Consider the following 26,025-nt stretch of genomic DNA (forward strand, 5'->3'; position numbering starts at 1 on the left):
GGATTAGAAGTGGAACAAATAGAGGTAATCAAAATGGGAGAGACACCAATGGAAATTCGCAGACTTAACTGACGCTGTCATTTTGGAACTCTTTAAAAGGACACACTGAAACCCATCCAGCCAAAAACACATTGATGGATTGTTGGGAACATAAATCAAATAATAGAAGTTTTGGATGGACTGTATGAAAAGAGGCTGAGGATATAGGACTGACAAGAATAGGTGTAAGTCCTACAACGGCAGTTTCTACAATACCTCTGTGGTTATTTCCAATGCCTATAGTAGACCTTCAAATTCTGGAAGAAATTAATAACAAAAAGTGATATGGTCCTAAGAATGATGATTTCAATTCAGTTTTATTTGTATAATGCTTTTAACAGTGGACATTGTCTCAAAGCAGCTTTACAGAAACATATAAACACAGGACAGAGATTTTAAGTGTGTGAATTTATCCCTATTGAGCGAGACGGTGGTGACGGTGGTGAAGAAAAACTCCCTGAGATGATTTGAGGAAGAAACTTTGAGAGGAACCGGACTCAGAAGGGAACCCGTCCTCATCTCAGTAACGACAGATAGTGTGAAAGTAAAAGAAAGTTCATTATGGTTTTTATATGAAGTCTGTTTGTTGAACTAGTCCACTGTTCACTAAAGGAGACCTGAGTGAAAAACTGCATGAGTTGTTGGGTTGTCATGGTGAAAATCGCACACGTTTCACACGTGATTGTGTGTATGTAAACCATTTGTGATCATATGTGAAAAAGGATTATTCACGTGAGAAAATCACGTGTTAAGATTAACATGAAAAATCGTGCGTGAAAAATAAAAACACATTTGTTAAAGCCTGGTGGTTTATTTCTATTTATTCATTCATGCATATTCATTTCTGTTTATCTTTATTGACTGTTTATTAATTAGTTTATATTAATCACCTGTCTTGCTTTGACCGCATTAAAACTTTGAGACAACATTTTCCAGTTTTCATAAACTACCGTCATTGTCTCTTTCTTTCAAACAAACAAACACACACACACACACACACACACACACACACACACAGAAACACACACACACACACACACACACACACGTGCAGTAGGGAGTGAACTGGTAAAGAATTAAGAAAGAGATGGGAAGATCATTTCGTTAAATTGTAATTAACATTTTTCATGTTGTAATAAACCTCTCTCTCTATATATAATTTTAAAGAGGTTTAACCAGATGTATGGAGAACAGAGGGTACATCACACCACATTTTATTTCTCCTCTCACCTCTTATCTCTCCATTATCCTCCACTCCAGGTGAGTTTATCATTCCTGCCTTCAGTCAATGGGAAGAGAACATGCTGTGGAATGGTTCAGATAGGCGGGGCCAATGCCAAACAAAGAGAAACCCCCAGCATTCATCACAATATCTAGCCACGCCCACCCAATTACAATATTGGAAATACTGATTACCAGTTAAAGCTTGCTATGAGCTGGTCTCACTGCTCAGTCTCTCTCTCACACACACTCACACACACTCTCAGGACTTACTACGACAAAATGGACCAGCTACTTCAATTCAGCACATACTTTTCAGCAGTGTTTAAGCACTTCGAAAATATCCGGTAAATCTCAATTTTGTTGTTGTTGTTGTTGTTGTTTTAAACTGTTTATGCATTTCCTCTGTAGTCGTGTTACCAAGTAAAGATGAAGAAGATCAAGATTGTTTTTTTTCTGTCTCTCTCAGGTGTCCTCAGGTGAACATGGAGAACGTCAGCTGGCTGTACAGTAAGTAGACAAATTCTTCTGATTTTTTACTTTTTTTCAAGTTCCTGCGACTAAAAACAAAAAAGGTTATTTAAATACTCACACTGCCAACTGTTTCTGTTTATCATGTGGAGCCGATGTGGGAGCTTCTCATTATGAAGAAGTCTGATAAATGATTCCTACAAAAGTCTCAAGGAATCTATGATCTTTTATTTCCCACATTTAATTAATGCATTAATTTGACATCATAACTCAGAACACGCGCCTGCTCATGAACGGACTCTGCGTTTATCGTAAAAAATAAATACCCATCATGTTTGAGTGATGAGACAAGCTATAATATAAACCATAACGTTAGCAAGCTTTATAATTCTTTCCTCTGCAATTAAAATTAAAATACAGTGATAAAAGTTTAATAAACATCCCCTAAGGGCACATGAGCATATTAGCTAAATCTAACACATGCCAGATGCTAACGCCCAACACAGCATGTTAGCAATGTGGCTAGGATAATTTCATGGCATTTAGCATAGCAATGAATGTCACACATCTCTGTAGTGATCAGTGTTAAATTTGAACACTGATTGTTAATGTATTCAGGAATCTCGACTGATTTTTCCAACAACAGCTCGATTGATTCACGTTTGTAATTGTTGCTTGTGTTGTTTTAAGGAACCCGGGGCAGGAGACGAGCTCTGGACTCCATGGCTCTGCTCATTATGATCTCTCTGTGTTTGCTCCTGATCCTGTATATCACCACGCCAGAAAAATATAACAAAATCACATCACAGAAGATGGTTAGTCAGGCACAGCCTCTGGTGATGGCGACTCCTAGGTGTGAACAAAACTTGTCATTCGCTAACATTAAGGAATTTTCTACCTTTCCAACTCGTATGCAGGACTTCCTGTATTACCGCCACTGCAGGTATTTCCCGATGTTGCTCACCGTTCCTAACAAGTGCACCATTCCAAAGAGGTCAGGAGAACCCTTTTTACTGCTGACCATCAAAAGTTCACCGGAGAACTACGAACGGCGTTCGGTCTTGCGCAAAACGTGGGCGGCGGAGAGGCTACAGAACGGGATGTGGATCCGCACCGTGTTCCTGACCGGCACCACCGGGACAGGCTTCAAGAAGCAGAGGTTAAACAAACTCCTGAAGCTGGAGAACACGAGGTACCAGGACATCCTGCAGTGGGACTTCACGGATTCCTTCTACAACCTCACGCTCAAGCAGGTCCTGTTCCTGGACTGGATGCAGAACTGGTGTCCCACTGCGGATTTCCTCTTTAACGGAGACGACGACGTTTTCGCCAACACGGACAACATGGTGGAGTTCCTCAAAGGGCAGAGAGATAACAACGGAAGCAAACACCTGTACATCGGCCAGCTGGTCCTGACCAGCCCACCTGTTCGGAACAGAAACAGTAAATATTTCATCCCGGAACTGATCGAGAAAGCCAACGTGTACGCTCCGTACTGCAGCGGAGGCGGCTACCTGTACTCCCGCTTCACTGCCAGGACCATTCTCCAAATGTCCCAGTCCATCACCCTGATGCCCATTGACGACGTTTACATGGGCATGTGTCTGCAACGAGCCGGACTCCGACCCATGAACCACCGTGGAGTCTGGGCCGACGGCCTCATTATTCCTTCTGACAAACTGGACATTTATGATCCCTGCTATTAGATTATCCTCGGCCACAAATTCTTACCTCATCAGATTTTCCTTCTGTGGGATGAAATACATCGGAAAGATTTGAACTGCTCAAAGAAAGAAGTTAATCTGTAACACTTTATTTATTGTACATTTTGATATGCTGAGAGAGTTTCTTCTGAGCAGCACCGGTTGTTCAGGTTTGTGCATCACTGAAATAATATGAAGAGCTGGAATCTTTAAATGGTAATATACAGCATGAAGAATTTCACTTGTCCTGATTTCCTTTTGTTTCCTCGCTGTACGTTGTCGGGTAACTGCCCCCTCGGACTGTATAACTTTGTATTATTATACCGTCTTATGTTATGGTTATTATACTGTCTTAGGTTATGGAATATTTACGTTTACTGCAGCCGTGGGGAAAAGTTTTATAAAGGATTATTAACCTAATGTGATCTTCATCTGAGTTATAATAATAAATAAATACTCATTTATTTGCCAGAAAGAAGCATTAGTCTTATTTAACAAACAACACATTCAACATTTTGAGTATTTTGAGTTAAGGAGAATAAAGTCACTGTAGCCAGGTGATAAACGACTGTCTGGATTCTGGATCCGTCTCGATGAATAAATCAGATCAAATATAGCTGTCACGCAATTCAAAAAGATGCATACAGTGGAATAAATACTGTATAATGCCTGCAGGACCGGGGCTGAAGGAACAGAGCAACGCGTTTGTTTGTTTCTTTGTTTGTTTTTGACAGCACAATTTACAGACTTTCAGCTGTTTGCAATGAACACATCAAACAAAAGCAGTTGAAAAAGTTCAACACAACGAATGCTTCAAGTGGATTCCCCAAATTCAACTGAAAATGCAATTTATAATAATTTCTCCAGTCTCTACAATGAGCTAAATGCTAATTCGGTGATAATCCTCGGTATAATGAGTTAATTATTAGTCAAACCTATTAGCTAAGAATATGTAAATGCTTATAAAGGTTTTATATCCCTCCCTTTATCACTATTTAGAAATATAACTCAGCTTCAGGGAAGTGCTGTTAATGTTTAACATTACACCACACTGCTGCTGAGTTCTGGATTCTGATTGGTCAGAAGGTGATTAGTTCTCTATAACAGCAGCTCTGACAGTAGCACAGGTTTATATTAAAGCGCTCGTCCTGATACGTTATGGTTTCTATAGTAACGGCTCGTTCACAGGGACGTGTACAGCGGACGCTTCATATAAACAGATTTTGTTAAAAGTGTGCAATCGCTGATACGGTGAAGTTTTCTGTATGGAAGGAGTCTCCAGTGTCAGTGGTAAAGCTATAACTTTAACGTTTCTGACATCAGGACAGAGGTTCCACCGACACGCAACAACATTAAATGTAGCTGTAAACGTATAAAAAACACGATGTGTCGTTCTTCACGAAATAAGAAATGGAATTGATTTAGCGCAGTAGTGTTAGTGAAGGAGACGATTTAAATATTTCCATATAAAGAAGTTGCCAGAGTCACATTAACAACCAACAGCAATCAGACCAGCACGTTATCCTGGGAATGTGTTCAGTTCAGTGTTAGCCAGGTTAGATGTTAGGTTAGGTCTCCAGAACTAGTTATCTGATTCAGTTAAATATTTTATTGTGTGAATTATGTGCTAGCAAAATAAGCAACAAGTACACTGTTTTGTTGTGGCTTGGGTCTTGGGTCATATTCCTGCTGAAAGGTGAAATTCCTTTCCATCTTCAGTTCACTAGCAGACACCTGAAGGTTCTGCACTAAAATCCTCTGATGTTTGTAGATAATCATGATTCCCTCCACTTGATAAAAGCCCCAGTTCTGGATGAAGAAAAGCAGCTCTAAAGCGTGATGCTGCCACCACCGTGCTTCACCGTGGAGATGGTGTTCTTTTGGTGATATGGTTTTTTTTCACCAAACAAAACTTTTGTAATTTTCGAACTATTATAGCTTTTGGAATTGCTCTCATCAGAACAGAACATATTTTGCCACATGGTTTGGGGTGATTTAGTTGGGCTTGGATGTTTTTTGTGAGAAAGGGATTCAGTCTAGCTGCCCTACCCCATAACCAAGACGTGTGAAGAATATGAGAGATTGTTGTCACATGCAGAAAGTAATCACTTCTTGTCAGATGTTCCTGTAGCTCATTTAATGGTCTCTTGGCAGCCTCCCTGGTATGTTTTTGTCTTGTCCTTTTGTAAATTTTGGAGGGACGTCCTGTTCTTGGTGATGTCACTATAGTGCTCCGTTTTCACCACTTGCTGATGATGGCCTTCACAGTGTTCCATGATACATCTAATGTTTTGGAAGTTCTTTTGTACCCCTCTCCTGATTGATACCTTGCATGATTTGTAAGCTAATAGGTGTAATAGGTTTAGATCTTTAAGGAGTTTATTTTAGGCAGCTCTCTCTGATGTCGTCATGGAGGAGTGGAAGAGGACTCCAGGGGCAACCTGTGAAGCTCTGGTGAACTCAATGCCCAAAAGGGTTAAGGCAGTGCTGGAAAATAATGGTGGCCACACAAAATATTGACATTTTGGGCCCAATTTGGACATTTTCACTTAGGGGTGTACTCACTTTTGTTGCCAGCGGTTTAGACATTAATGGCTGGGTGTTGAGTTATTTTGAGGGAACAGCAAATTTACACTGTTACACAAGCTGTACACTCACTACTTTACATTGTAGCAAAGTGTCATTTCTTCAGTGTTGTCACATGAAAAGATATAATCAGATATTTACAAAAATGTGGGGGTGTACTCACTTTTGTGAGATACTGTATATATATATATATATATACTGAACCATTTCATTCTAAATAATTATAGAGAGTGAAATGTGAAATACACACATTCGGCTTTAAAATTCATACAGCTTATTTCAAATAAGGAATAAGCTACATAAAGATTTAATACATCAACAATTTATATGGAATACGTTTTTGAAATACGCTAACGTGTTCCGTGGCATCGCGGAACCGTAGTCTACACACAGTCTAAAGATGCCATCATGTTTTTTGTTGTTATTTTTGCTGCTGTCATGAAATCCATGTAATGAAGGTTAGGACGGATGCAAGTGCAGATAAGAGCTTTTAATAAAGAGAGGCAGGCAGACAAATCCAAATGATGAAACAATAGCGTGGTCAAAAAACAGGCAATGGGTCAGGCGATCTGCAAACAGGCATAAACTGGGTATGGCAAGAAACAAGAACGAGAAACAAGAAACAAGATCAATGAACATGAAACAAAATGAGGAACAGGGTACAAATGCTTGGTACGGTGAGAACACTCAACACTTCAAAAAGCCATTGTGTTGAAACAGTCTCTTTATACTGTGGTTGATGCAGGTGTGCTTGATTAGAATGAATGTGTGTGAATTGCAGTCCATTTAATTTAATATTACACCTGTATTAGGGTGATTAACATTGGTGGGAATGGGATCTTGGCTAAAGAAAAACGGCCAAAAACCTAGAATAGTTAATCATGGACAGACATGATGCTTTTCAAGAAGAAAACATAAGTGAGCTAGAGAAAAGAAAAGTAAAGTAAAGAAAGAAAGGCAAATCAAATAGAAAAATAGGAATAAGAGTAATAATAATAGTCATATGTACACTATGAACACCTCATTTTATATACAGATGAATAAGGATATATACAGATAAGTCACAACTGGAATATTGCACAGGTCACAGTAGAGGGTGAGCGACAAAGAGTAATTAATAGATAACTATACATAGTGCGGAATATTATGAACGTGTTGACTGATGATGTAAAAACAACTAGCAGTACTACATTATGTTGTTTTTACATTAAAGGATCTGACTGCTGTAGGGATGAAGGACCTGCCGTAGCGCTCCTTCTTACACTGAGGGTGCAGCAGTCTGCTGCTGAAGGAGCTGCTCAAGGACCCCAATGTCTCATACAGGTGGTGAGAGGGATTGCCCATGATTGACGCCAGCTTTGCTAATATCCTCCTCTCCCCCACCATCTCTATGCTGTCCAGAGGGCAGACCAGGACAGAGCTAGCCCTCAACCAATTTGTTAAGATGTTTCTTGTCCCCTCTGTGCTCCCGACTCCCCAGGTTACTACTGCATAGAAGATAACAGACGCTACCACAGTGTCATAGAAAGATTTTAGCAAGGTCCTGCACACACCAAAAGACCTCAGTCTCCTCAGCAGGTGGAGATGACGTTGACCTTTTTTATACAGGGAGAGGTGTGAATTGGGTAACGCTGATGTCTCTGAAGCCCAGAGTGGGGAGGAGGGGGTGCACAATAGCCTGAGAGGGAAAGATTGAGTCGCCCACAGGTCTGAGGTCTGGTTGGAGCAGGGAGGAGATGGGGCCAAATCAAATCTACTGAAAAACAGATTTAATTCATTTGCCCTGTCTCAGTCACCGGATACAGGGCCCCTCTCTCTCTCCTTGTTGTGACAGGAGATTGTTTTCAGTCCCCTTCAGACCTCCCTCATGTTGTACTGTTGAAGGCGCACCAGCAACGTTTTCCTGCAACTGTCTTTTCCTTTCGTTATCTCCCCTCTGAGCTGGTTTTGAACACTCCTCAACTCTTCTTTGTCCCCCAATCTAAACTGTCTCTTTTTTTCATTCAGCAGGGCTTTGTGCTCAGGAGTCATCCAGGGTTTATTGTTGGAAAAACACTGAAACTTCCTCTTAGGCCCGGTGTTCTCCACACAGAAATTAATATAGTCCGTTACACAGTGAATGAGACGGTCAGTGTCGTCCCCCTGTGACCTACAGAGCATTTCCCAGTCCGTGGTCTCTAAACAGTCTCTTAGTGCATCACTAATCGCCTCAGACCATTTTCTCACAGGCATGATTCAGGCATGATCTCTGTCTCTCAATTCTGAAGTTCTCGAAACCTAATTGTTTTGCCCTCTCTCTCTCTCTCTCTCTCTCTCTCTCTCTCAGTTCTTCTCTTATTATCTGGTAGAATAGACGTCTTTAGTTCTTATATCACGTGAACCTACGTAATAGATGTTTTGATTTTATCTGCGACCTGTTCCAATTGGCATTCATCATTCTTTATCAAAATTGCTGTGTGTATACACAATGTTTTCTGTATCATTAAACTAAGAAGCTTTCACTGAACAATGGTGTCGGTGTGACTTCTTCTCAAGCTCGGACGAGAGGAAATCAGCCAGAGCAGGGTCCACATTCTGGTTCTGTGACTGTTATCGGACAAGGAACGTAACACATACCTTGTTCTTAGTGGTTGTTTCTTCAGCAAAGGTATGTAAACAGGCAGCAGATGGACCAGGTTGTGATCTGAGTGGCCGAGCAGGGGAAAGGGTGAAGAACTGTATGCATCCTTTGTGTTTGCACACGGTTTGTGTTTGCATACGGTTTGTGTTTGCACACGGTTTGTGTTTGCATACGGTTTGTGTTTGCACACAGTTTGTGTTTGCATACGGTTTGTGTTTGCACACGGTTTGTGTTTGCACACGGTTTGTGTTTGCATATGGTTTGCATACAGATACTAAACACAGTAAAAGTTTGTTATATTAGTGAATGAGTATTAGCAATATCACCTGCTGTGATGAAATTGTGTCACTTGTCTGGTAATAAAACTTTACACTCATATCTTTTTGTTTTTGGAGTGTTAACAGATGCATGTGAGTTAATTATTCATCTTTATTCTTTCTACATCAGTGGTCAGTGAAAGGGATTAATGACTTCAGGGTAAGTCCAGCTTTACACAAAAATGGCCTGTCTTTCCTGTCTAAGCTAATCAGCACTCTTGAGTGGAAAGACACAGAACAGATAAAGGCTGGAAATGAATCATTATTAATCGTTGATGTGGTGAAGATTTTTTAAAAAAAGGATAAATGTGTTTATGTACATTTATGGAAGGAGTCTCCAGTGTCAGCGCTTTGTAACAGTCAGAGGTAACGCTATGACTGTTTTCTGACATCTTCAGGACATAGGAGTTTACGTTTAGCGAGAGAGAATAATAATAAAGAGAGGGCTGCTGAGGGAACGAGTGTTTACAGCTGCTGTAACGTAAGTGACAACAGGAACTAACTTACTTCACTGACGTTCCACAACATTAACTCCACCCTAATTGAACATAACAAAAATAATCCTAGATTCTTATTTAATACTGTAACAAAATTAACTAGGAATAAAACCACAACAGAAACAGGCACACGATCACATTCATTATACAGCAGCGACGATTTCATGAATGTTTTCACTGGCAAAATTTAAAATATTAGACAAAAATTCAGACTATTAAATTGAAAGCAGACAGTTTTATAATTAACCCTGTAGATAATAATATAATAATATCAGATCAACAATTAGAAAGTTTTACTCCCCTTAGAGAGACCGAATTAATAGTAAACGACCTAAGATAAGATAAGATAACATTTATTGATCCCACACTAAAGAAATTCCCTCGTTACAGCAGCTCAGTTATGCAAAAAACAAATAGGAAAGAATACACATTAAATAGGAATAGAATTGAAATAAAGTATCTAGAAAATATATATACAATAGGAATAGAAAAATAAGAATTAGAGTAGTGCTCCCTGGGATAGGCTCCAGGTTCCCCGTGACCCTGAAAAGGAGTAAGCGGTAGAAGATGGATGGATGGATGGATGAATTAGAGTAGTAAAAAATAGGGTTAGGGTTAGGGTTGTGCAGGTCCTTTATACACACGTCCTTTAAGGGTACTTTAAGGGTGAAAAAAACTTTTTAAAAGATGGTGTTTTAAAAGAATCGTGCATTTTGTTTAAACTATGAACAAGTTTTTGAAAAATGGTTCGCCAACGAGGATACTTACACGGAACTGTCGCTAAACACATAACCTTTTGTTTATGCTTTGACATCCCATGTCCCCACTGGCTGATAGTCAAGTCGTGTACATTTATGAGCTCTGGTGACAGTGTCTGAAGGGGGTGTGTGTGTGTGTGCGCGTACGTGCAAGTGTGCATGAGAGAAATAGAGAGAGAGAGAGAGAGAGAGAGAGAGAGAGAGGAGTGAGAGAGAGAGAGAGAGAGGAGTGAGAGACGAGAGAGACGAGAGAGAGAGAGAGAAGAGTGAGAGACGAGAGAGAGAGAGGAGTGAGAGACGAGAGAGAGAGAGAAGAGTGAGAGACGAGAGAGAGAGAGAGAGAGGAGAGAGAGGAGAGAGAGAGAGAGAGAGAGGAGTGAGAGACGAGAGAGACGAGAGAGAGAGAGAGAAGAGTGAGAGACGAGAGAGAGAGAGGAGTGAGAGACGAGAGAGAGAGAGAGACAGAGAGAGAGAGAGACAGAGAGAGAGAGGAGAGAGAGAGAGAGAGAGAGAGAGAGGAGAGAGACGAGAGAGACTAGAGAGAGAGAGAGAAGAGTGAGAGACGAGAGAGAGAGAGGAGTGAGAGACGAGAGAGAGAGAGAGACAGAGAGAGAGAGAGACAGAGAGAGAGAGGAGAGAGAGAGAGAGAGAGAGAGAGAGAGAGAGAGAGAGACAGAGAGAGAGAGAGAGAGAGAGAGAGAGAGAGAGAGAGAGAGAGACAGGTGTTCTTTTGGGGGTTTTGCTGACCAGAATGCTTACACATGTGTTTATGTTAATGAATTAAGAAGAGAGTCGTGCCTCTCAGTGATTAAATAATGGTTAAGACGTTGTGTTTAAAACACAGAAGAAACTCTGCAACTATCTGTTACAATGGCTGCTCTGAGAAATCCTAATACCCCTAGAAGAACGCTGTGTATTTCACCAACAAGAGGACCTGCTGAAATGAGAGAGGAGCTGACTTCTGCTCCAAGAAAAAAACCCAAGATCTTAGTTTGACAATTTCTTCATGAAGATATTGTAAAGACGCTGTTGTTTAACCCTGAGCAGAGCGTCAACAACTCCGAAGATCGTCTCTTAAGTCCGAGGGTTCTTCAGGGGGTAGAAAAACATTTAAAGATGATGTTTTAGAATAAACGGGTGTTTCGTCCATAATGGTAAAAAAGAAAAATGGCTGTGAGATAAATTGGTGGAGACACACTGAGTACATTTCTGTTCCACAGTCTATAAGGATCCCCGCCCTTAATGTAGTGTGAAAAATGTACACACCCTCCGTGACTACATTACTTAAGGTTTAAACATTTTTATTTAGCTCCATTGTAGTCAGTTTGCACTTTGATCAGAATTAGCAGCCTTTGGACTGTGGATAGTTCTATGAGAGATAAAAGTAATAGACGCAGAGTGTTTCTTTTTTGTCTATATTGCTCATTACATGCAGTGCTTTTATGTCTATAAAACCTGCAGAGATGTTAGGTATGATATTTGTATTGTAAATTACACTGGATTTTAGTTGCTATTGTTATACAACTTACAGTTAGTCATTTTTCCTGGTTTAAAAGGCTGTATTCTACTGGAGAAAATCTAACTGGAGCAACATAATTTTAAAATGATTGTCAACTTAAAAACTTGTGTTCATAATTATGGTAATTAAGTACTTAACACTTAAATTACTTTTAAATAATGTGTAAAAACTAGGTGGAAAAACTTAATTTTTATGAATAATCCACTTAAAAACTTGAGTTTATTATTAATTAAGTGTTAATTGAAAATACATTTGCTTGTAGAGGAAAAGGTAATTTCTCTAACTCAGTGTAGTTCGTTGGTTGAAATTAATTTCATTATAAGTTCTCATGGGATTTTTTTTTGTTGTTGTTGAGCCTAAACATTTGTTGTGTACGTCTGGAATGCACATGAATGTATTGATCTATGTGAAAGACCGTGTGTGTGTGTGTCTGTGTGTCATATTTTTGGTTGGATGTGTGTGTGTGTGTGTGAGTGTGTGTGTGTGTGTGTGTGTGTGTGTGTGTGTGTGTGTGATATTTTTGGTTGGGTGTGTGTGTGTGTGTGTGAGTGTGTGTGTGTGTGTGTGTGTGTGTGTGTGTGTGTGTGTGTGTGTGTGTGATATTTTTGGTTGGGTGTGTGTGTGTGTGTGTGTGTATCTGTGTGTTGGAACGCAACAGATTACAACAAACCTAACACATAACATCTTTAACGACAACTGTTAAGATAATGACAGTCAGATAACGCTCAGTTGGTAATGACCGTTAACGACCCCTGTCAAGACCTGTCAAAATATATATGATTGATGATGACCTTTGACCTAGACCTGTCAAAAATAAGGTTACAATACATACAAACCACTCCTCTATCTATTGGATCATTTGGCTGTGGTATTATAGGCATCTAAAATGCCTTTGTACACTTCTGAGTTCATGATACCAACAATAAACACAAGTTCACCAACGCCACTGTAGGAAAAACAACCCCAGGCAGTTCAGTGCTTTATCGTACCCTCAGTGTAGTTTGGCTGGGATTCTTCTCCTGGCTTTCTCTACACAAACACTCGACTATCAGATCCATGCAAGTGCAGTTTGGATTCATCTGAAATAAGACCGTTCTCCACAAGCTATGCACGTTCTGTTGGAAATTTCACTCATGGTTTCTTATTCTTGAGAATGATGAATGTTTCGGTCACATTACTCTGCCTCTGTGCCCATGTTCATTCTGACCCCTAGACGTAGAAAGGGGGACGTAACAGGAGCGAACATTCCAGTGCACTGGAAGATTTTTTGATTGAGACAGCCCTTAAAATGGCCGACTCCCTGATCAGTGCCCTGACTGCTGAACTAGGGAGCTGATTGAGTCGCACCCTTGCTTCGGTCATGAATGAATCAGCTGTTTTGAACAAATCATTTGAATGAATGATTCATTGACTCACTTATTAAGACAGTGACTTGCCTCCACCTACTGGCGGTTTTAGTTTTATATAGAATTTATTCTATATAAAAATTGTTTCATATTTCTATAGTCTAAGTTTTATATTTAAAACATTAATCTCATAACATTATTTATGCAGTTGTAATTGCAGTGTAGATGCATTCATGCCACATCTGAGCTGCATTAAACACTTCAGATGCAGTTCCTGTGGCACCTCTGCAGTGCAAATATACTGATTTCATTAGATTAGTAACAACCCTATGGTGTCTTATTATTCTAAATACATTTATTGATTAAATTTAAGAATTTGACATAAAAGATGACAGTTTTAATAAGATTAAAAAAAAAAAAAAAAGCCCTTATAAAGGTAAAAAGAATTCTAGAAATCCGTTGAATATTAAACATCTGCATGAGTGTATGGGTATTAAAGTAAATAAATAAATACATAAATAAATAATTAGGTATGTAATTAAAAGATGTTCTACAGTATGTATCTATATTTTGCATGACTATTTAGTGGATGCCTTAGTTCAATATTAGCACAAAAAAAAAAGTTTAACTTTTGATTTAGCCTCACAAAAGCACATCAACTTTTACTTAAATGGCTATAACTCTTGAACGGAATGAGATATTTCACCAACTTGGGGCACATTCTGTATGTTTGGGCTCAATCTGAGGACAGATCTAAAATTACTGACTGTGACCAGTTGGTGGCACTCTAACAGAACAAAACATGAAATTGGCACTAAATGTGGAATCAATGGCCCAACAGACTCGATAAATAAATCTTGTAAGAATTGTCCTTCTCCAAGGTCCAATCATCGTACATGAGGAGAATTGTGATTCTTGAAAAGCATGGCCGCCATTGGTCAATCAATGTTCAGCAGCTATTAGACAAGCTTTTAGACAAGCTTTTTTTATTAGACAAGACCAAGATTTCTTAAAATGATCTTCTTTTTTCTTTGATTTTGCTGTTTATAGGATTGCACAATATTAAGTAATATCTTTTAACATCTTTAAGGGCCCTAAACGGGCTGAACCCCGATAATATTTATTTATTTATTTGTTGTATTTTCTGCAGTAATAAATAACGAAAAACCATGTGAACAAGTAGGCTTATTGATATTTCTCTCTCTCTCTCTCTCTCTCTCTCTCTCTCTCACTCTCTCTCTCTCCAATAACCGCATATCAGTGCCTCGAGCCTCCACTGCTAGCTCTAAAATGACAATTTGGAATTAGCAACAGAGGCTTGAGATGGGATGTGTAATAAATTATATCCACACACAAGAGCGTTTTAAGAACAAAAACCCAATAAATATCTTGAAATAAAACATCTGAACAATGTCGTGAGGTGGTAACTGGGGTATAAGCGGAATAATTCACTCCGGTCCGTTGAATTATTAGAAAATAAAGCAGACCTGAGGTGTAACCGGGGGTCATTAGGGGCTACCCAGGCTTGGGAAGTTGTATTGTCAGCTTTAGACGGGGGCTTGTCTTGTTGGGCCACCTTGTCAGCCTTTCTTGAGTGTGGAGCAATGTCCTCAGCGGACCAGGGAGGCAGAGCGACATCCTCAGCGAACCAGGGAGGCAGAGCGGCGTCCTCAGCTGTATAGGGATGCTGAGCAGTGTCCTTAGTCACGCAGAGAGGCTGCGTGTCATTCTTCACCGACTCTGCCGGCTGAACTTGGTTGTCCATGTCAGCAGACTCAGGCGTCAGCAGAACCTGGTTGGCCATGCCAACAGACTCGGTCGTGAGCAGAACCTGATTGTCCGTGTCAGCAGACTCGAGCGTGAGCAGAACTTTGTTGGTCGTGCCAACAGACTCGGGCGTGAGCAGAACTTGGTTGGTTGTGCCAGCAGACTCGGGCGTGAGTAGAACTGGTTGGCCGTGCCAGCAGACTCGGGCATGAGCACAACTTGGTTGGTTGTGACGTCAGTCCCAAGCATGAGCATAACTTGGTTGGTCATGACGTCAGCTTCAGGCATTAGGAGAACTTGGTTGGCCGTGTCTGCAGACTCAGGCATGAGCAGAATGTGGTTGTCTGTGTTGTCCCTCTCAGACAGGAACATGGCTTGAGAGGCAGTCTCTTTGACCTCGGACAGGAACTTTGCCTGATGCTGGAGCTCTGGAGATGATACAACCTCATGGGTCTCGTGCTGGGGCTCTGGGGAGAGGGTCACCATGTTGACCTCCGACTGAGGCTCTGGAGTTGAGACTACCTCGTGTGTCTCAGGTTGGAGCTCTGGAGATGAGGTCGCCACGTTGACCTCCAACTGGGGCTCTGGAGCTGAGACTACTTCATGGGACTCATGCTGGAGCTCTGCAGGTGATGCCACCTTGTGGCTCTCAGGTTGGAGCTCTGTAGATGAGGCCACCTCGTGGATCTCATGCTGGAGCTCTGGGGAGGAGGTCGCCGCGTTGACGTCTGGCTGGAGCTCGGCAGGTGAGACCATCTCATGGGTCTCAGGTTGGAGCTCTGTAGATGGGACAACTTCATAAGTCTGGTGCTGGTGCTCTGGGGAGGAGGTCGCCTTGTTGACCTCCGACTGGTGCTCTGCAGTGGAAACCACCTCATGGATCTCAGGCTGTAGCTCGGGAGCAGAGGTCACCACGTTGACCTCCGGCAGGGGCTCTTCAGTGGAGACCACCTCGTGGATCTCAGGCTGTAGCTCGGGAGCACAGGTTGCCATGTTGACCTCCGGCATGGGCCCTGCAGTGGAGACCACCTCATGCATCTCAGGCTGTAGCTCTGGAGCAGAGGTCGCCACGTTGACCTCTGGCAGGAACTCTGCAGGTGAGACCACCTCGTGGGTCTCAGGTTGGAGCTCTGGAGAGGAGGTCACCACGTTGACCTCCGGCTGTAGCTCAGCAGGTGAGACCACCTCGTGGGTCTCAGGTTGGAGCTCTGGAGAGGAGGTCACCACATTGACCTCCAGCTGTAGCTCAGCAGGTGAGACCATCTCATGGGTCTCAAGCTTGAGCTCGGCTCTTGCTCTCTTGTGGAGCCGTTTATGGGTGTGTCAGCTGCCTTTGAAACATTCCTGGGAGCAGAAATATGATTTATGTATCTTGTTGACTGCACATTGGACACTGTATGGTGGCTTCTTTATGGCAGCCCTCAGTCTTGCATGCCTGCATCTCCCCTACTGCCGCCCTGTCAGCCTGGCGCTGGAGCTGAGCGGCAGAAACTGACCTGTCAATTCAATCATAAAATGTGTGGAATGTGGAATGGCAGATCGGGCTGGCTCATCACGTTGACTCCCCTCAAAAGTTCATCCAGGTTGCAGTTCTGCACTGGATTCCCAAACTCCTTTAGAAATAATTCTGCAAACTGAGTTACTTTGGTGAGGGCACTGGACCCTGTCCTGGCCAGATGCTCCACCCATTGGTAGGCAGGGCCATAAAGACATGACAAAATGAACCCGAGCCACTGCCTCTTGTCCGGCTTGGGATTCGCCAGGCTTGAAACATACATTTGGCAGTAGAACAGGAACAGTGGAACAGGAACCAAGAGAAGATTGGCAGTTCTCCCAACACTCACACTCTCTTCAAAACCTTTTCTTCTCTTCTCTGTCCCCCTCCTCCCCCTTCCCCTACCTCTCTCACCGCAGATGACTTTGCCACTTTCTTTTCCATCAAGGTTACATCAATCAGGAACCAGTTCTCAACCCCAGACATACATAGACCGGCTCCTCCTCCATGTAACTCCCAACTGGCTTCCTTCTCTCCCCTCTCAGAGACTGATGTCTCAAAACTCCTCTCTAGCCATCCCACAACCTGTCCTCTTGAACCTATCTCTTCTCACCTTCTACAGTCCATCTCTCCCATGCTATTACCTGTACTCACACACATCTTTAACACATCCCTCTCTACTGGAACATACCCTACTGCATTTAAGCAGGCCTGGGTTACCCCACTGCTTAAAAAACCATCACTTAACCCTGCTGCGGTTGACAATTACAGACCTGTTTCCCTCCTCCCTTTTCTTTCCAAAACCCTTGAAAGAGCCGTTTTTAATCAACCCTCCAATTTTCTCACACAGAACAACCTCTTGGATACCAAGCAGTCTGGCTTCAAGAGCAATCATTCCACGGAGATTGCTCTGCTTTCCGTCACTGAAGCCTTATGACGAGCAAGCGCAACCTCTAGATCATCTGTCCTCATCCCACTCCACATCTCGGCTGCCACTGACACTGTGAACCATCAGATCCTCCTGTAAACTCTCTTCAGCCTGGGCAATACTGGAACGGTTCTGTGCTGGGTGGAATCCTATCTCTCAGACAGATCCTTCAAGGTATTGTGGAGGGGAAGTATTTCTGAAACTCAGCATCTCACAACTGGCATTCCGCAGGGGTCAGTTCTGGGTCCACTGCTCTTTTCTATTCACACTACATCTCTGGGGCAGGTGATTGAGTCTCATGGCTTTTCATAACATTGCTATGCTGACGACACCCAGCTCTATTTGTCCTTCCAGCCTGACGATCTGTCCGTCTCTGCACGAAACTCTGCTTGGCTGTCGGACATCTCAGTCTGGATGAGGGAACACCACCTAAAGCTCAACCTGGCAAAATCTGAGCTTCTCATCATCCCAGCCTGTCCCTCAATTAACCACAACCTCACTGTACAGCTCGGCTCACCCACACTCAAGCCAACCAGGAAGGCCAGGAACCTTGGGGTGATTCTTGATGACAGCTTGACCTTTACAGACCACATCTCAACAACTGCACGGTCCTGTAGGTTCATTCTGTACAACATCAAGAAAATCAGACCCTACCTCACTGAACGGGCTACACAACTACTAGTCCAGGCTCTTGTTATCTCAAAACTGGATCCGGATCACTGTCGCTTGCGAAGTCTAGGTCTTCTTGATTAACTACAGAGTGTGTGTCGTCTGCTTCTCCGGCGGGATGCAGAAGTCTACCTTTCCCTCCTTGATTAGGATGCTGGAGCCTATCTTCCCCGTCCTCAGTAGGGCGCAAAAGTCTGCCTTTTCCCACCCCATGGCTGCAGTGGTTTAGGTCATACCAGTGCTCCTTACCTTCAACTTTTACTGCAGTTGGGGTTGCTGCAACCACCTTAAATGGTCCTTCCCTTCGAGGGTCATTGAAGTGCTTCCTTTTGAACGTGCGTATGTACACATAGTCCCCTGGTTCCACAAGTCTTTCAGGTGTGGTGACATCTTCACCATGGATTGCCTCGTGCACCTGCGAATACAAATGCCTGTGGATTTGGGTTAGGTGGCACACATATTCCTGCATTTTGCCCTCTAGTTGTTCAAGAGGTGGGCCCTTGTAGGGACCCTGAGTAAACGCCAGTATTCCAGCATGATAACGACCCCAAACATGCCTCCAAGACGACCACTGCCTTGCTAAAGAAGCTGAGGGTGAAGGGATGGACTAAACCCTATTGAGCATCTGTGGGGCATCCTCAAACGGAAGGTGGAGGAGCACAAGGTCTCTGACATCCACCAGCTCCGTGATGTCGTCATGGAGGAATGGAAGAGGACTCCAGTGGCAACCTGTGAAGCTCTGTTGAACTCCATGCCCAAGAGGGTTAAGGCAGTGCTGGAAAATAATGGTGGCCACACAAAATATTGACACTTTGGGCCCAATTTGGACATTTTCACTTAGGGGTGTACTCACTTTTGTTGCCAGCGGTTTAGACATTAATGGCTGTGTGTTGAGTTATTTGGAGGGGACAGCAAATTTACACTGTTACACAAGCTGTACACTCACTACTTTACATTGCAGCAAAGTGTCATTTCTCCAGTGTTGTCACATGAAAAGATATAATCAAATATTTACAAAAATGTGAGGGGTGTACTCACTTTTGTGAGATACTGTATATGCCTGAACAGGCCCTTTGGTTCTGGAATGTGCCCTATAGGGGCTGTGAAGCTCTTACAGACATTGTGTTTTATGCATGTCTCGCATTGATTTAGTTCCTTATTAATCATGCTAGCTAAGTAGGGGGACCACCAAACCTCCCTGATTTTCCTCAAGGTTTCTCCTCTACTAGCATGGTCCACCCCATGTGCATCTTTTATGAGCAGCGGTATGAGACTCAGTGGGGCCACACACAAGCCTTCTACACTTCTACACTCCGCCACAGCCCTGTGCCTCGTTCTTTCTTTGCTCCTCTAGCTATCCATTTAGCTATTTCTGCCTCACTAGCCTCTTTTTGTATTTCCACGATTTGTTCCACATTATCCTCTTGTGGGTGTCAGATCTCTTCCTCCCCCAGGTTTATCAAGGCCATCATTGGTGCTGTTCCTAAAGCAGCTTTCTTTGCTGCCTCATCTGCAGCCGTGTTACCCCTAGTAACAAAAGTACCATCAGTCTTGTGAGCCTGACATTTCACGATCGCAAGTTCCGCTGGCAAGGTCATAGCATACAACAAGTCTGATATAGCTGAGTAATATGGACCCATCTGCCCTCTGAAATCCTCTCTGTGCCCATATAGGCCCAAATACATGACATACTCCATATGCATATGCTGAATCAATATAAATTGTACAGCTTTTACCACATCCTAGTTCACACGCAGCAGTCAGAACCCTTATTTCTGCCAATTGTGCTGAGCAGTGTTGGGGTAAAGAGACCTCCATTACTGTTTTAAACAAAAGAGGATCCACCCTAGCCTCTACGACAGCAGACCCAGCTTTATTCCCTGTATCAGCTCGAAAACACGACCCATCTACAAAGAACACATGTTGTGTGTTTGACAAGGGCTGATTCTCTAAGTCGGCACACGCTTTTAGGAATTTTTATGATTCGGACACGCATTCATGGGGCAACCCATCTTATGGAATAACCATTTTGTCAGCGGGGTTAACTGTGTTACACCTTTCTATGGTTAACTCTGGGGCCGACAGAATGACATCATACCCTGTGCGTTGCGAGTTGGTAATGACGAAAGACTGACTGGTCAATAATGCATGCAATGCATGTGTTGTGTACAGCGTGACAGGATGCCCCATCGTAATGGAGGATGCCTTTTGGTATGCAAATGCGGCAGCCGCCAAGGCACGATAACACGGTGGCATTCCCTTCTCAACGTTATCCAGTGCGGTACTGTAGTATGCTATAGGTTGTTTACCTACACCTTGTTGCTTTTGTGTCAATACAGCAGATGCAAAGCCCCGTTTTTCTGAAATATACAAGTGAAAGGGTTTACCATAATCAGGGTTTGCCAATGCAGGTGCTGACGTCAATGTGGCTTTGAGTGATTCAAAATGCAGCTAACGCCCCAGGGGTCCAGGTAAGAGGAGCATTTGGCTGTGTTTGGTCTGTGCTTTTGATTAAATCACGGCGAGGTTGAACTATTAGCACAAAGTCACAGACCCATGGTCGGCTAAAACCCGCCATTCCTAAGAATGCAAACTTTTGTCGTACGGTTTGTGGTTGGGGTGCTTTCCTAATGACTTCCATGTGCTTACGCGAAATTTTGTGGCTTGCCCCTTCTAGGACACGTCTCAAGTACTATACTTTAGGTTTACAAAACTGGAATTTTTCTCTACTCACTTTGTGGCCGTTTTCAGATGGCATAGTTAACACCTTTACCGAGTATTCCTGACATTGTTCTTTGCTCGGGCTACAGAGTAAAATGTCGTCCACGTACTGCAACAGGGTACTACGACAATTCAGAGTATCAAGGTCACGAGCTAGAACCTGGTTGAATATAGATGGGCTTTCACAATATCCCTGGGGAAGTCTCGTGTATGTGTATTGTTGTCCAGCATAAGTGAACGCAAATAGATGCTGTGAATCTGGGTGGAGAGGTACACTAAAAAATGCAGAGCACAGATCAATTACCGTATACCACTTTGTTCCCTCAGGTATGTTTGATAAAAACATGTGTGCATCTGGTACAATTGGCATTTCAGATACCACTATTTGATTTATAGCTCTCAAATCATGCACCAACCTCCATTTATCTGAATCGGGCATCTTGACAGGAAAGATTGGAGTGTTGCAAGGGCTCCTGGTGGGAATCAATACACCTGCTTCGATTAGCCCTTGTATGGTTGGTCTTATACCTTCCCTAGCTTTTGAGGACAATGGGTATTGTCTTTGTTATGGAAGGCGAATGTTCCCTTTGACTTTTATCTTTGCTAGCCCTCCTGATTCAACTAACCCTACATCTGTTGGGTGCTTTGTCTATAACTCATCTGGCACTTTTCTTAGCAGTTCTTGGATCTTTTCCTTCCTCTACCATTACCATCTGCTTTTGCCCTGCAGCTAACTTATGAATCACGACGCATGTTGCTACCATTGGGTCTACTGCTGTTACAGAGATTCGTATGAACTGCCCATCAGGTGACCTGTGTAAGTATGGGTTCTCAGTTGGTTTCCATTCCCTCACTTCCCTAACCTGCCTAACCATTGGTCCTAAATCTTTAGGTTCAAACTTATTTGCAACCATAAGAGAGACATGGGGGACTGCATCCTCCACTTGGTACCAATTTTTCAGTCTTTCTGGGAGTTGTACCATGTCTGCTATCCCTTGGGGCCCACTTATTACATTCAAAGTCTGTACTGCTGCATTACATCCTTCTTCGAGTTCTTCCCACAACTGGGCAAAATCCTCAGAGAGAATATAGCAGGGGTGTCTGTATAGTAACATCATCGAATATACGTTCCTGAGGCTCTGTAAAGCGTAAAGTCTGTATTTTTCCCGAGAAGCCCATAGTTTGAATTGCTGTACGGGTGAGGGGGAGCTGTGAGCCTTCTTTCCCGATGCTTGAATAAGTAGCCCCTGTATCAATCATGAAGGGTACATTTAATCCCTTCCCAACTGACACCGGGACCGTTGGTTCTTGTTCCGGGTGCAGTGTGGTGACATACTGCATCAGCTCCCCTTCTGACTTCTCTGGGCCTCTTCAACTCTGGCGTGGGTTTGGCCCTCCATTTGGGCCAAACATCGACCCTCCAGGAGGCACTGGGGGCTGCCATTGTTGTTCCAACCATTGGTTCCCTCGTCCCTGTCCCATGGCTTGTGCCCCTAGGGTCTGACCTCTCCTCTCAGCCCTATCCACATGATCTCCCCATGTGTACCTGGCCATTGCCTGTGGACAATTTCTCCTGCGGTGACTTGGGTCTCCACATGTCCAACATCCTTCAGCAGACATGCTCTGTCTGGTGGGTCCTTGCATTGGACCTCCACGAAAGAACCCTCTGCCTCGGCCCCTGTTCTGAGGCATCAGTCTTTGGAATCTGTAATTCTGGGGAGCTTGGGGCCTTCCTGCATACATGTATTCAACAGGTGCTAGCTGCATTGTAGGTATCTGTACAGGAGCGTATGTCACTTGTGCTTGTGTCGGTGCTGCTACTGGGACGGCGGCCACAACTGGCTGTTCCTGAGGTGCCGTGGCTTGTGCTGTCACCATCAGCGCAGCTTGTTTGGCACTCTCTTTCTTCTTTTCCTTCTTTTCTTGCTTTGCTCTTACTATCTCTTCCCGCTGTGCCTTGTACAGTTGGGTCATCAATGCCTCAGCTGCTTCTTTAATTTCCTTTTTCTTTTTCCTGTACTGATCTACATGATGTGTTACATGTGGTATGAATGAGTTCCATTCCATTGTATTCAGTCCCACTACACCTTCAAATTTTTCTTGCACATCCTCAGGTAGGGCCTTCTTTAGCATCATGAGTGGCTAGACTGAATCCCTTTCTCACAAAATACCCAACTATATGTGTTCTAGTCTGATGAGAGCAATTCCAAAAGCTATAATAGTTCCATAATTACAAAAAGTTTGTTTTATCACCAAAAGAACATCATCTCCACAGTGAAGCACGGTGGTGGCAGCATCACGCTTTAGAGCTGCTTTTCTTCATCCAGAACTGGGGTTTTTGTCAAGGTGGAGGGAATCATGATATTCTACAAAAAAAATTGGTGGATTTTAGTGTAGGACCTTCAGGTGTCTACTAGTGAACTGAAGATGGAAAGGAATTTCACCTTTCAGCAGGAATATGACCCAAAGCACACGTCCACATCAACAAAGGAATGCCCAAGCCCAGACCTGAACCCAGCTAAAAATCTGTGTGGTGACCTGAAGCGGGATTGCACAGGAGATGTCTTCACAATCTGATGGATCTGGAATGTTTTTGTAAGAAAGATGGGGAAAATATTGCTACCTTGGGGAAAAAAAAAACTAAGTACAAACTGTAACTCGTGGACTTTAAGCTAATGTCGTCGTGAGAGACGGACCGCTGTAACCGCCAGCCGCAGTTTTCACCGTGGAACTGAAGGGACAAGGGCTGTGGAGAACTGTGCTAAGTAGCGCGGTAACTGCGCCTGCTTAAGGAGGGACTCTACCTGCGTCCAAACCTGCGTCACTGAATTGACTATTACCTGCTGGAACCTTGCTTGCAGCGGATTCATTCACTCAGCTCGTCTCCAAGTCAGCTAATTCTTCTCTTCGTTTTTTTTTTGTATGTGCACCAACTCACGGGCCCCAACAGATAACCCAAGCGCTTAGTAAAGGTTTTGAACATTTTTTAAAAAAGGGTTTAAGTTGTTATATCCAAACTATATTGTTTGTGGTGTTTAATAAGTAAGAAAGGAATATTTGAGTTTACTGATCTAAATTTGCCTTATATACATTCATACAGTTTGAGGTTTTTTTAAGTTAAAGCATAAGGAAAATAAACTTATTTTTGTTATACATATTACTTGGCTGCATTGAACTTTTCTTTTCCATTTAATAAGGTCTGTATATATTTGACATAGTTATATTTGTTTCTGGGGAATACCCATATAGCTCATAGTGTGTGAGTGAGGTAATTCTTCAGTGGAGGCACCGCTGTTATTTTCTTGATTAAATCATTTGTATACATGTATGCCTGTGATAACATCGTCTACTAGTAGACAGAGGTTAGCCAATTCACCATCAACTGCTAAGTACTCAGGATCCTGTTACTTTAAAACCGTTTAAAGTAGTAACCTTATCTAATATTACACTTCTAGCACCAGGAAGGGGTTACATTATTATTATTATTATTATTATTATTATTATTATTATTATCTCCTCTTCCTCTGTGTGTTTTTTTCCTCTTTAGTCCTCCCCTGCTTTCTCTTCGCCACTCTTTTCCACTGCAGGAAGATGGGAACGTTCTCGTCATCTCCCTTTTGTTCTCCTGGAGAACCCATGATGAAGGAGTCACAGGATCCGCTCATGCCATCGGCAGACACAGAGGTACGCGCGGACAAAGTATGACACACGTGCTGATTAGAGCTGTGATAATCGGCCGATTAATAGATTATGAAAATAATCGTTATTTGCAGCTGTAATTAGTAGATCTGTAAATATGTAAGGAATAATTGGGCCGTTGAATTACAAGAAAAATAATGCACACTTCAGGTGGTAATACTGTGAACAAGTGTGTGTGTGTGTGTGTATCAGTATGAAACGAGGGGAGGGAAAAACCATGAACAAATAGGCTATCAGTGTCTATTTACTTTGCTATTTAATTATTCTGTTCATTCTGTTTAATTTATTTTTTTCTATATTTGTTTGTCAATACTTTATTTATTGAACTTAAACTGCACGTTTCCATTCATTGTAAAGTTGGACATTGAGAAGGCAGATTAAATGCAGGGGGCTGCTTGTTAGATCGATTTTTCCTGGTGACGATACGGAGAGGTCCGAATGCGGAGATGGAGGAGGAGGATGAGAGCTGACCTCTTTCCCAGCCCTGCAGAACCTTTTGGTTATTTGTGGGAAATGAAAATGTTCTGTCACTTTGTTTTTGATGTTAAATCTGTGTGATGTGGTGGACAGTAGGCTTCTCCATTATTTCAGCTAACCTAACAATTCTGAATTGTGGTGTTTTTGATCTTCACAGAACAACACGTTCCCTGTACCTGTGTGAACCAGGAAGTGACTTCAACAGATGGGAGTGACCGAAACTCGTGTGTGTGTGTATGTGTGTGTGTGTGTGTGTGTGAGACAAAATGATGCCCCCCATTAATCCAAATGAAGTGAAATGATCTGAATGGTTTAATTTATTTATTTCTGTCTTTATTGTACTCATGATCTGTAAACAAATCTTCAGTGAGTCAGATCTAAAGATCAGACTCTTTCATTTTATTTGTTTTTTTTTTTTCTGAATTACTCTCGGATCTTTGGGGCATTTGTGCTTGAATATTCCAGTTTAATTTAGTTTCCATTTTTGAGATATTGGCGCTTCTGTAATCGCTGCTTCATATATCTGAATCTCAATCAGCTCTGTAAATGACTCTTCTTCAGATTTAATTCGTTTTTATCTTTATTTTTTGACCGTATTTAAATCTGAATATTTTACGATTTAAAACCGGAATCTTTAGGACATTTTGTAGGAAGAATTGCGGTTCATAAATTGTTTAACGCACACTTAGTTTCTCGGGTGAGTGCATTCTATAATAGATTCATATGAATCATCTGCGATTGATTCTTTGCCAACTCTGAATGTGAATCAAAGTAAACGTGCGATGAAACAGTCTGGATGGTTTAATGTAATTTAACCTCCGTTAACCCAGCACATGGCTGTTGGCTATTATGTTAATGATTTCATCTGCATATGCAAATGAATCTTCTTCTAATTGCTCACTGAATCACTCTCGTGTCACTTCACTTCAGTTGTTTTCTGTTTGCTGTTTTCGAATTTGATTTTATAAATTGAATTGGACACAGATGATCCTAAAGTGATCTAAACAGCTCTATGAACGATTCTTGTGCGCTGGAAGCCGAGTGACGTTTGTAAACGAATCGTTTTGAAGTGACTCCGAATCACTTTAGGGTTTTTATTTGTTTAAGGCACGTACATGATGAATCCACCTCGGTGAATCAAAAGGTTTCATTTTACAGCAATGACTCGTACTCATGGAAACGATTCTTCTGA

General features: G+C 42.4%; 1 protein-coding gene across 2 annotated transcripts; it reads left to right on the forward strand.

Moving 5' to 3' along the window:
• The first annotated feature begins 760 nt into the window (after window positions 1-760).
• Window positions 761-3,437, forward strand: LOC128608237 (N-acetyllactosaminide beta-1,3-N-acetylglucosaminyltransferase 3-like). 2 transcript variants are annotated; one of them, XM_053625839.1, is made up of 4 exons: window positions 761-1,607; window positions 1,730-1,770; window positions 2,422-2,546; window positions 2,649-3,437. In XM_053625839.1, exons 1-4 carry the CDS (start codon window positions 1,471-1,473, stop codon window positions 3,435-3,437), a joined length of 1,092 nt encoding a protein of 363 aa, XP_053481814.1. In that variant the 5' UTR covers window positions 761-1,470. The 2 variants fall into 2 exon arrangements, with proteins under 2 accessions (XP_053481814.1, XP_053481813.1); XM_053625838.1 differs by having other exon boundaries at window positions 2,422-3,437.
• The last annotated feature ends 22,588 nt before the right edge of the window (window positions 3,438-26,025 follow it).

This window comes from Ictalurus furcatus, chromosome 5 (genome assembly GCF_023375685.1).
Source record: "Ictalurus furcatus strain D&B chromosome 5, Billie_1.0, whole genome shotgun sequence".
NCBI classification, from domain to species: Eukaryota; Metazoa; Chordata; class Actinopteri; order Siluriformes; family Ictaluridae; genus Ictalurus; species Ictalurus furcatus.

What these genes read in the sequence shown, in the direction of transcription:
- LOC128608237 (XM_053625838.1), top strand. Translation starts at nt 1,471, where the DNA reads ATGAGCTGGTCTCACTGCTCAGTCTCTCTCTCACACACACTCACACAC. An exon ending in AAGCACTTCGAAAATATCCG is followed by an intron (nt 1,608 to 1,729) that starts GTAAATCTCAAT and finishes TGTCTCTCTCAG; the next exon opens with GTGTCCTCAGGTGAACATGG. An exon ending in GAACGTCAGCTGGCTGTACA is followed by an intron (nt 1,771 to 2,421) that starts GTAAGTAGACAA and finishes TGTTGTTTTAAG; the next exon opens with GAACCCGGGGCAGGAGACGA.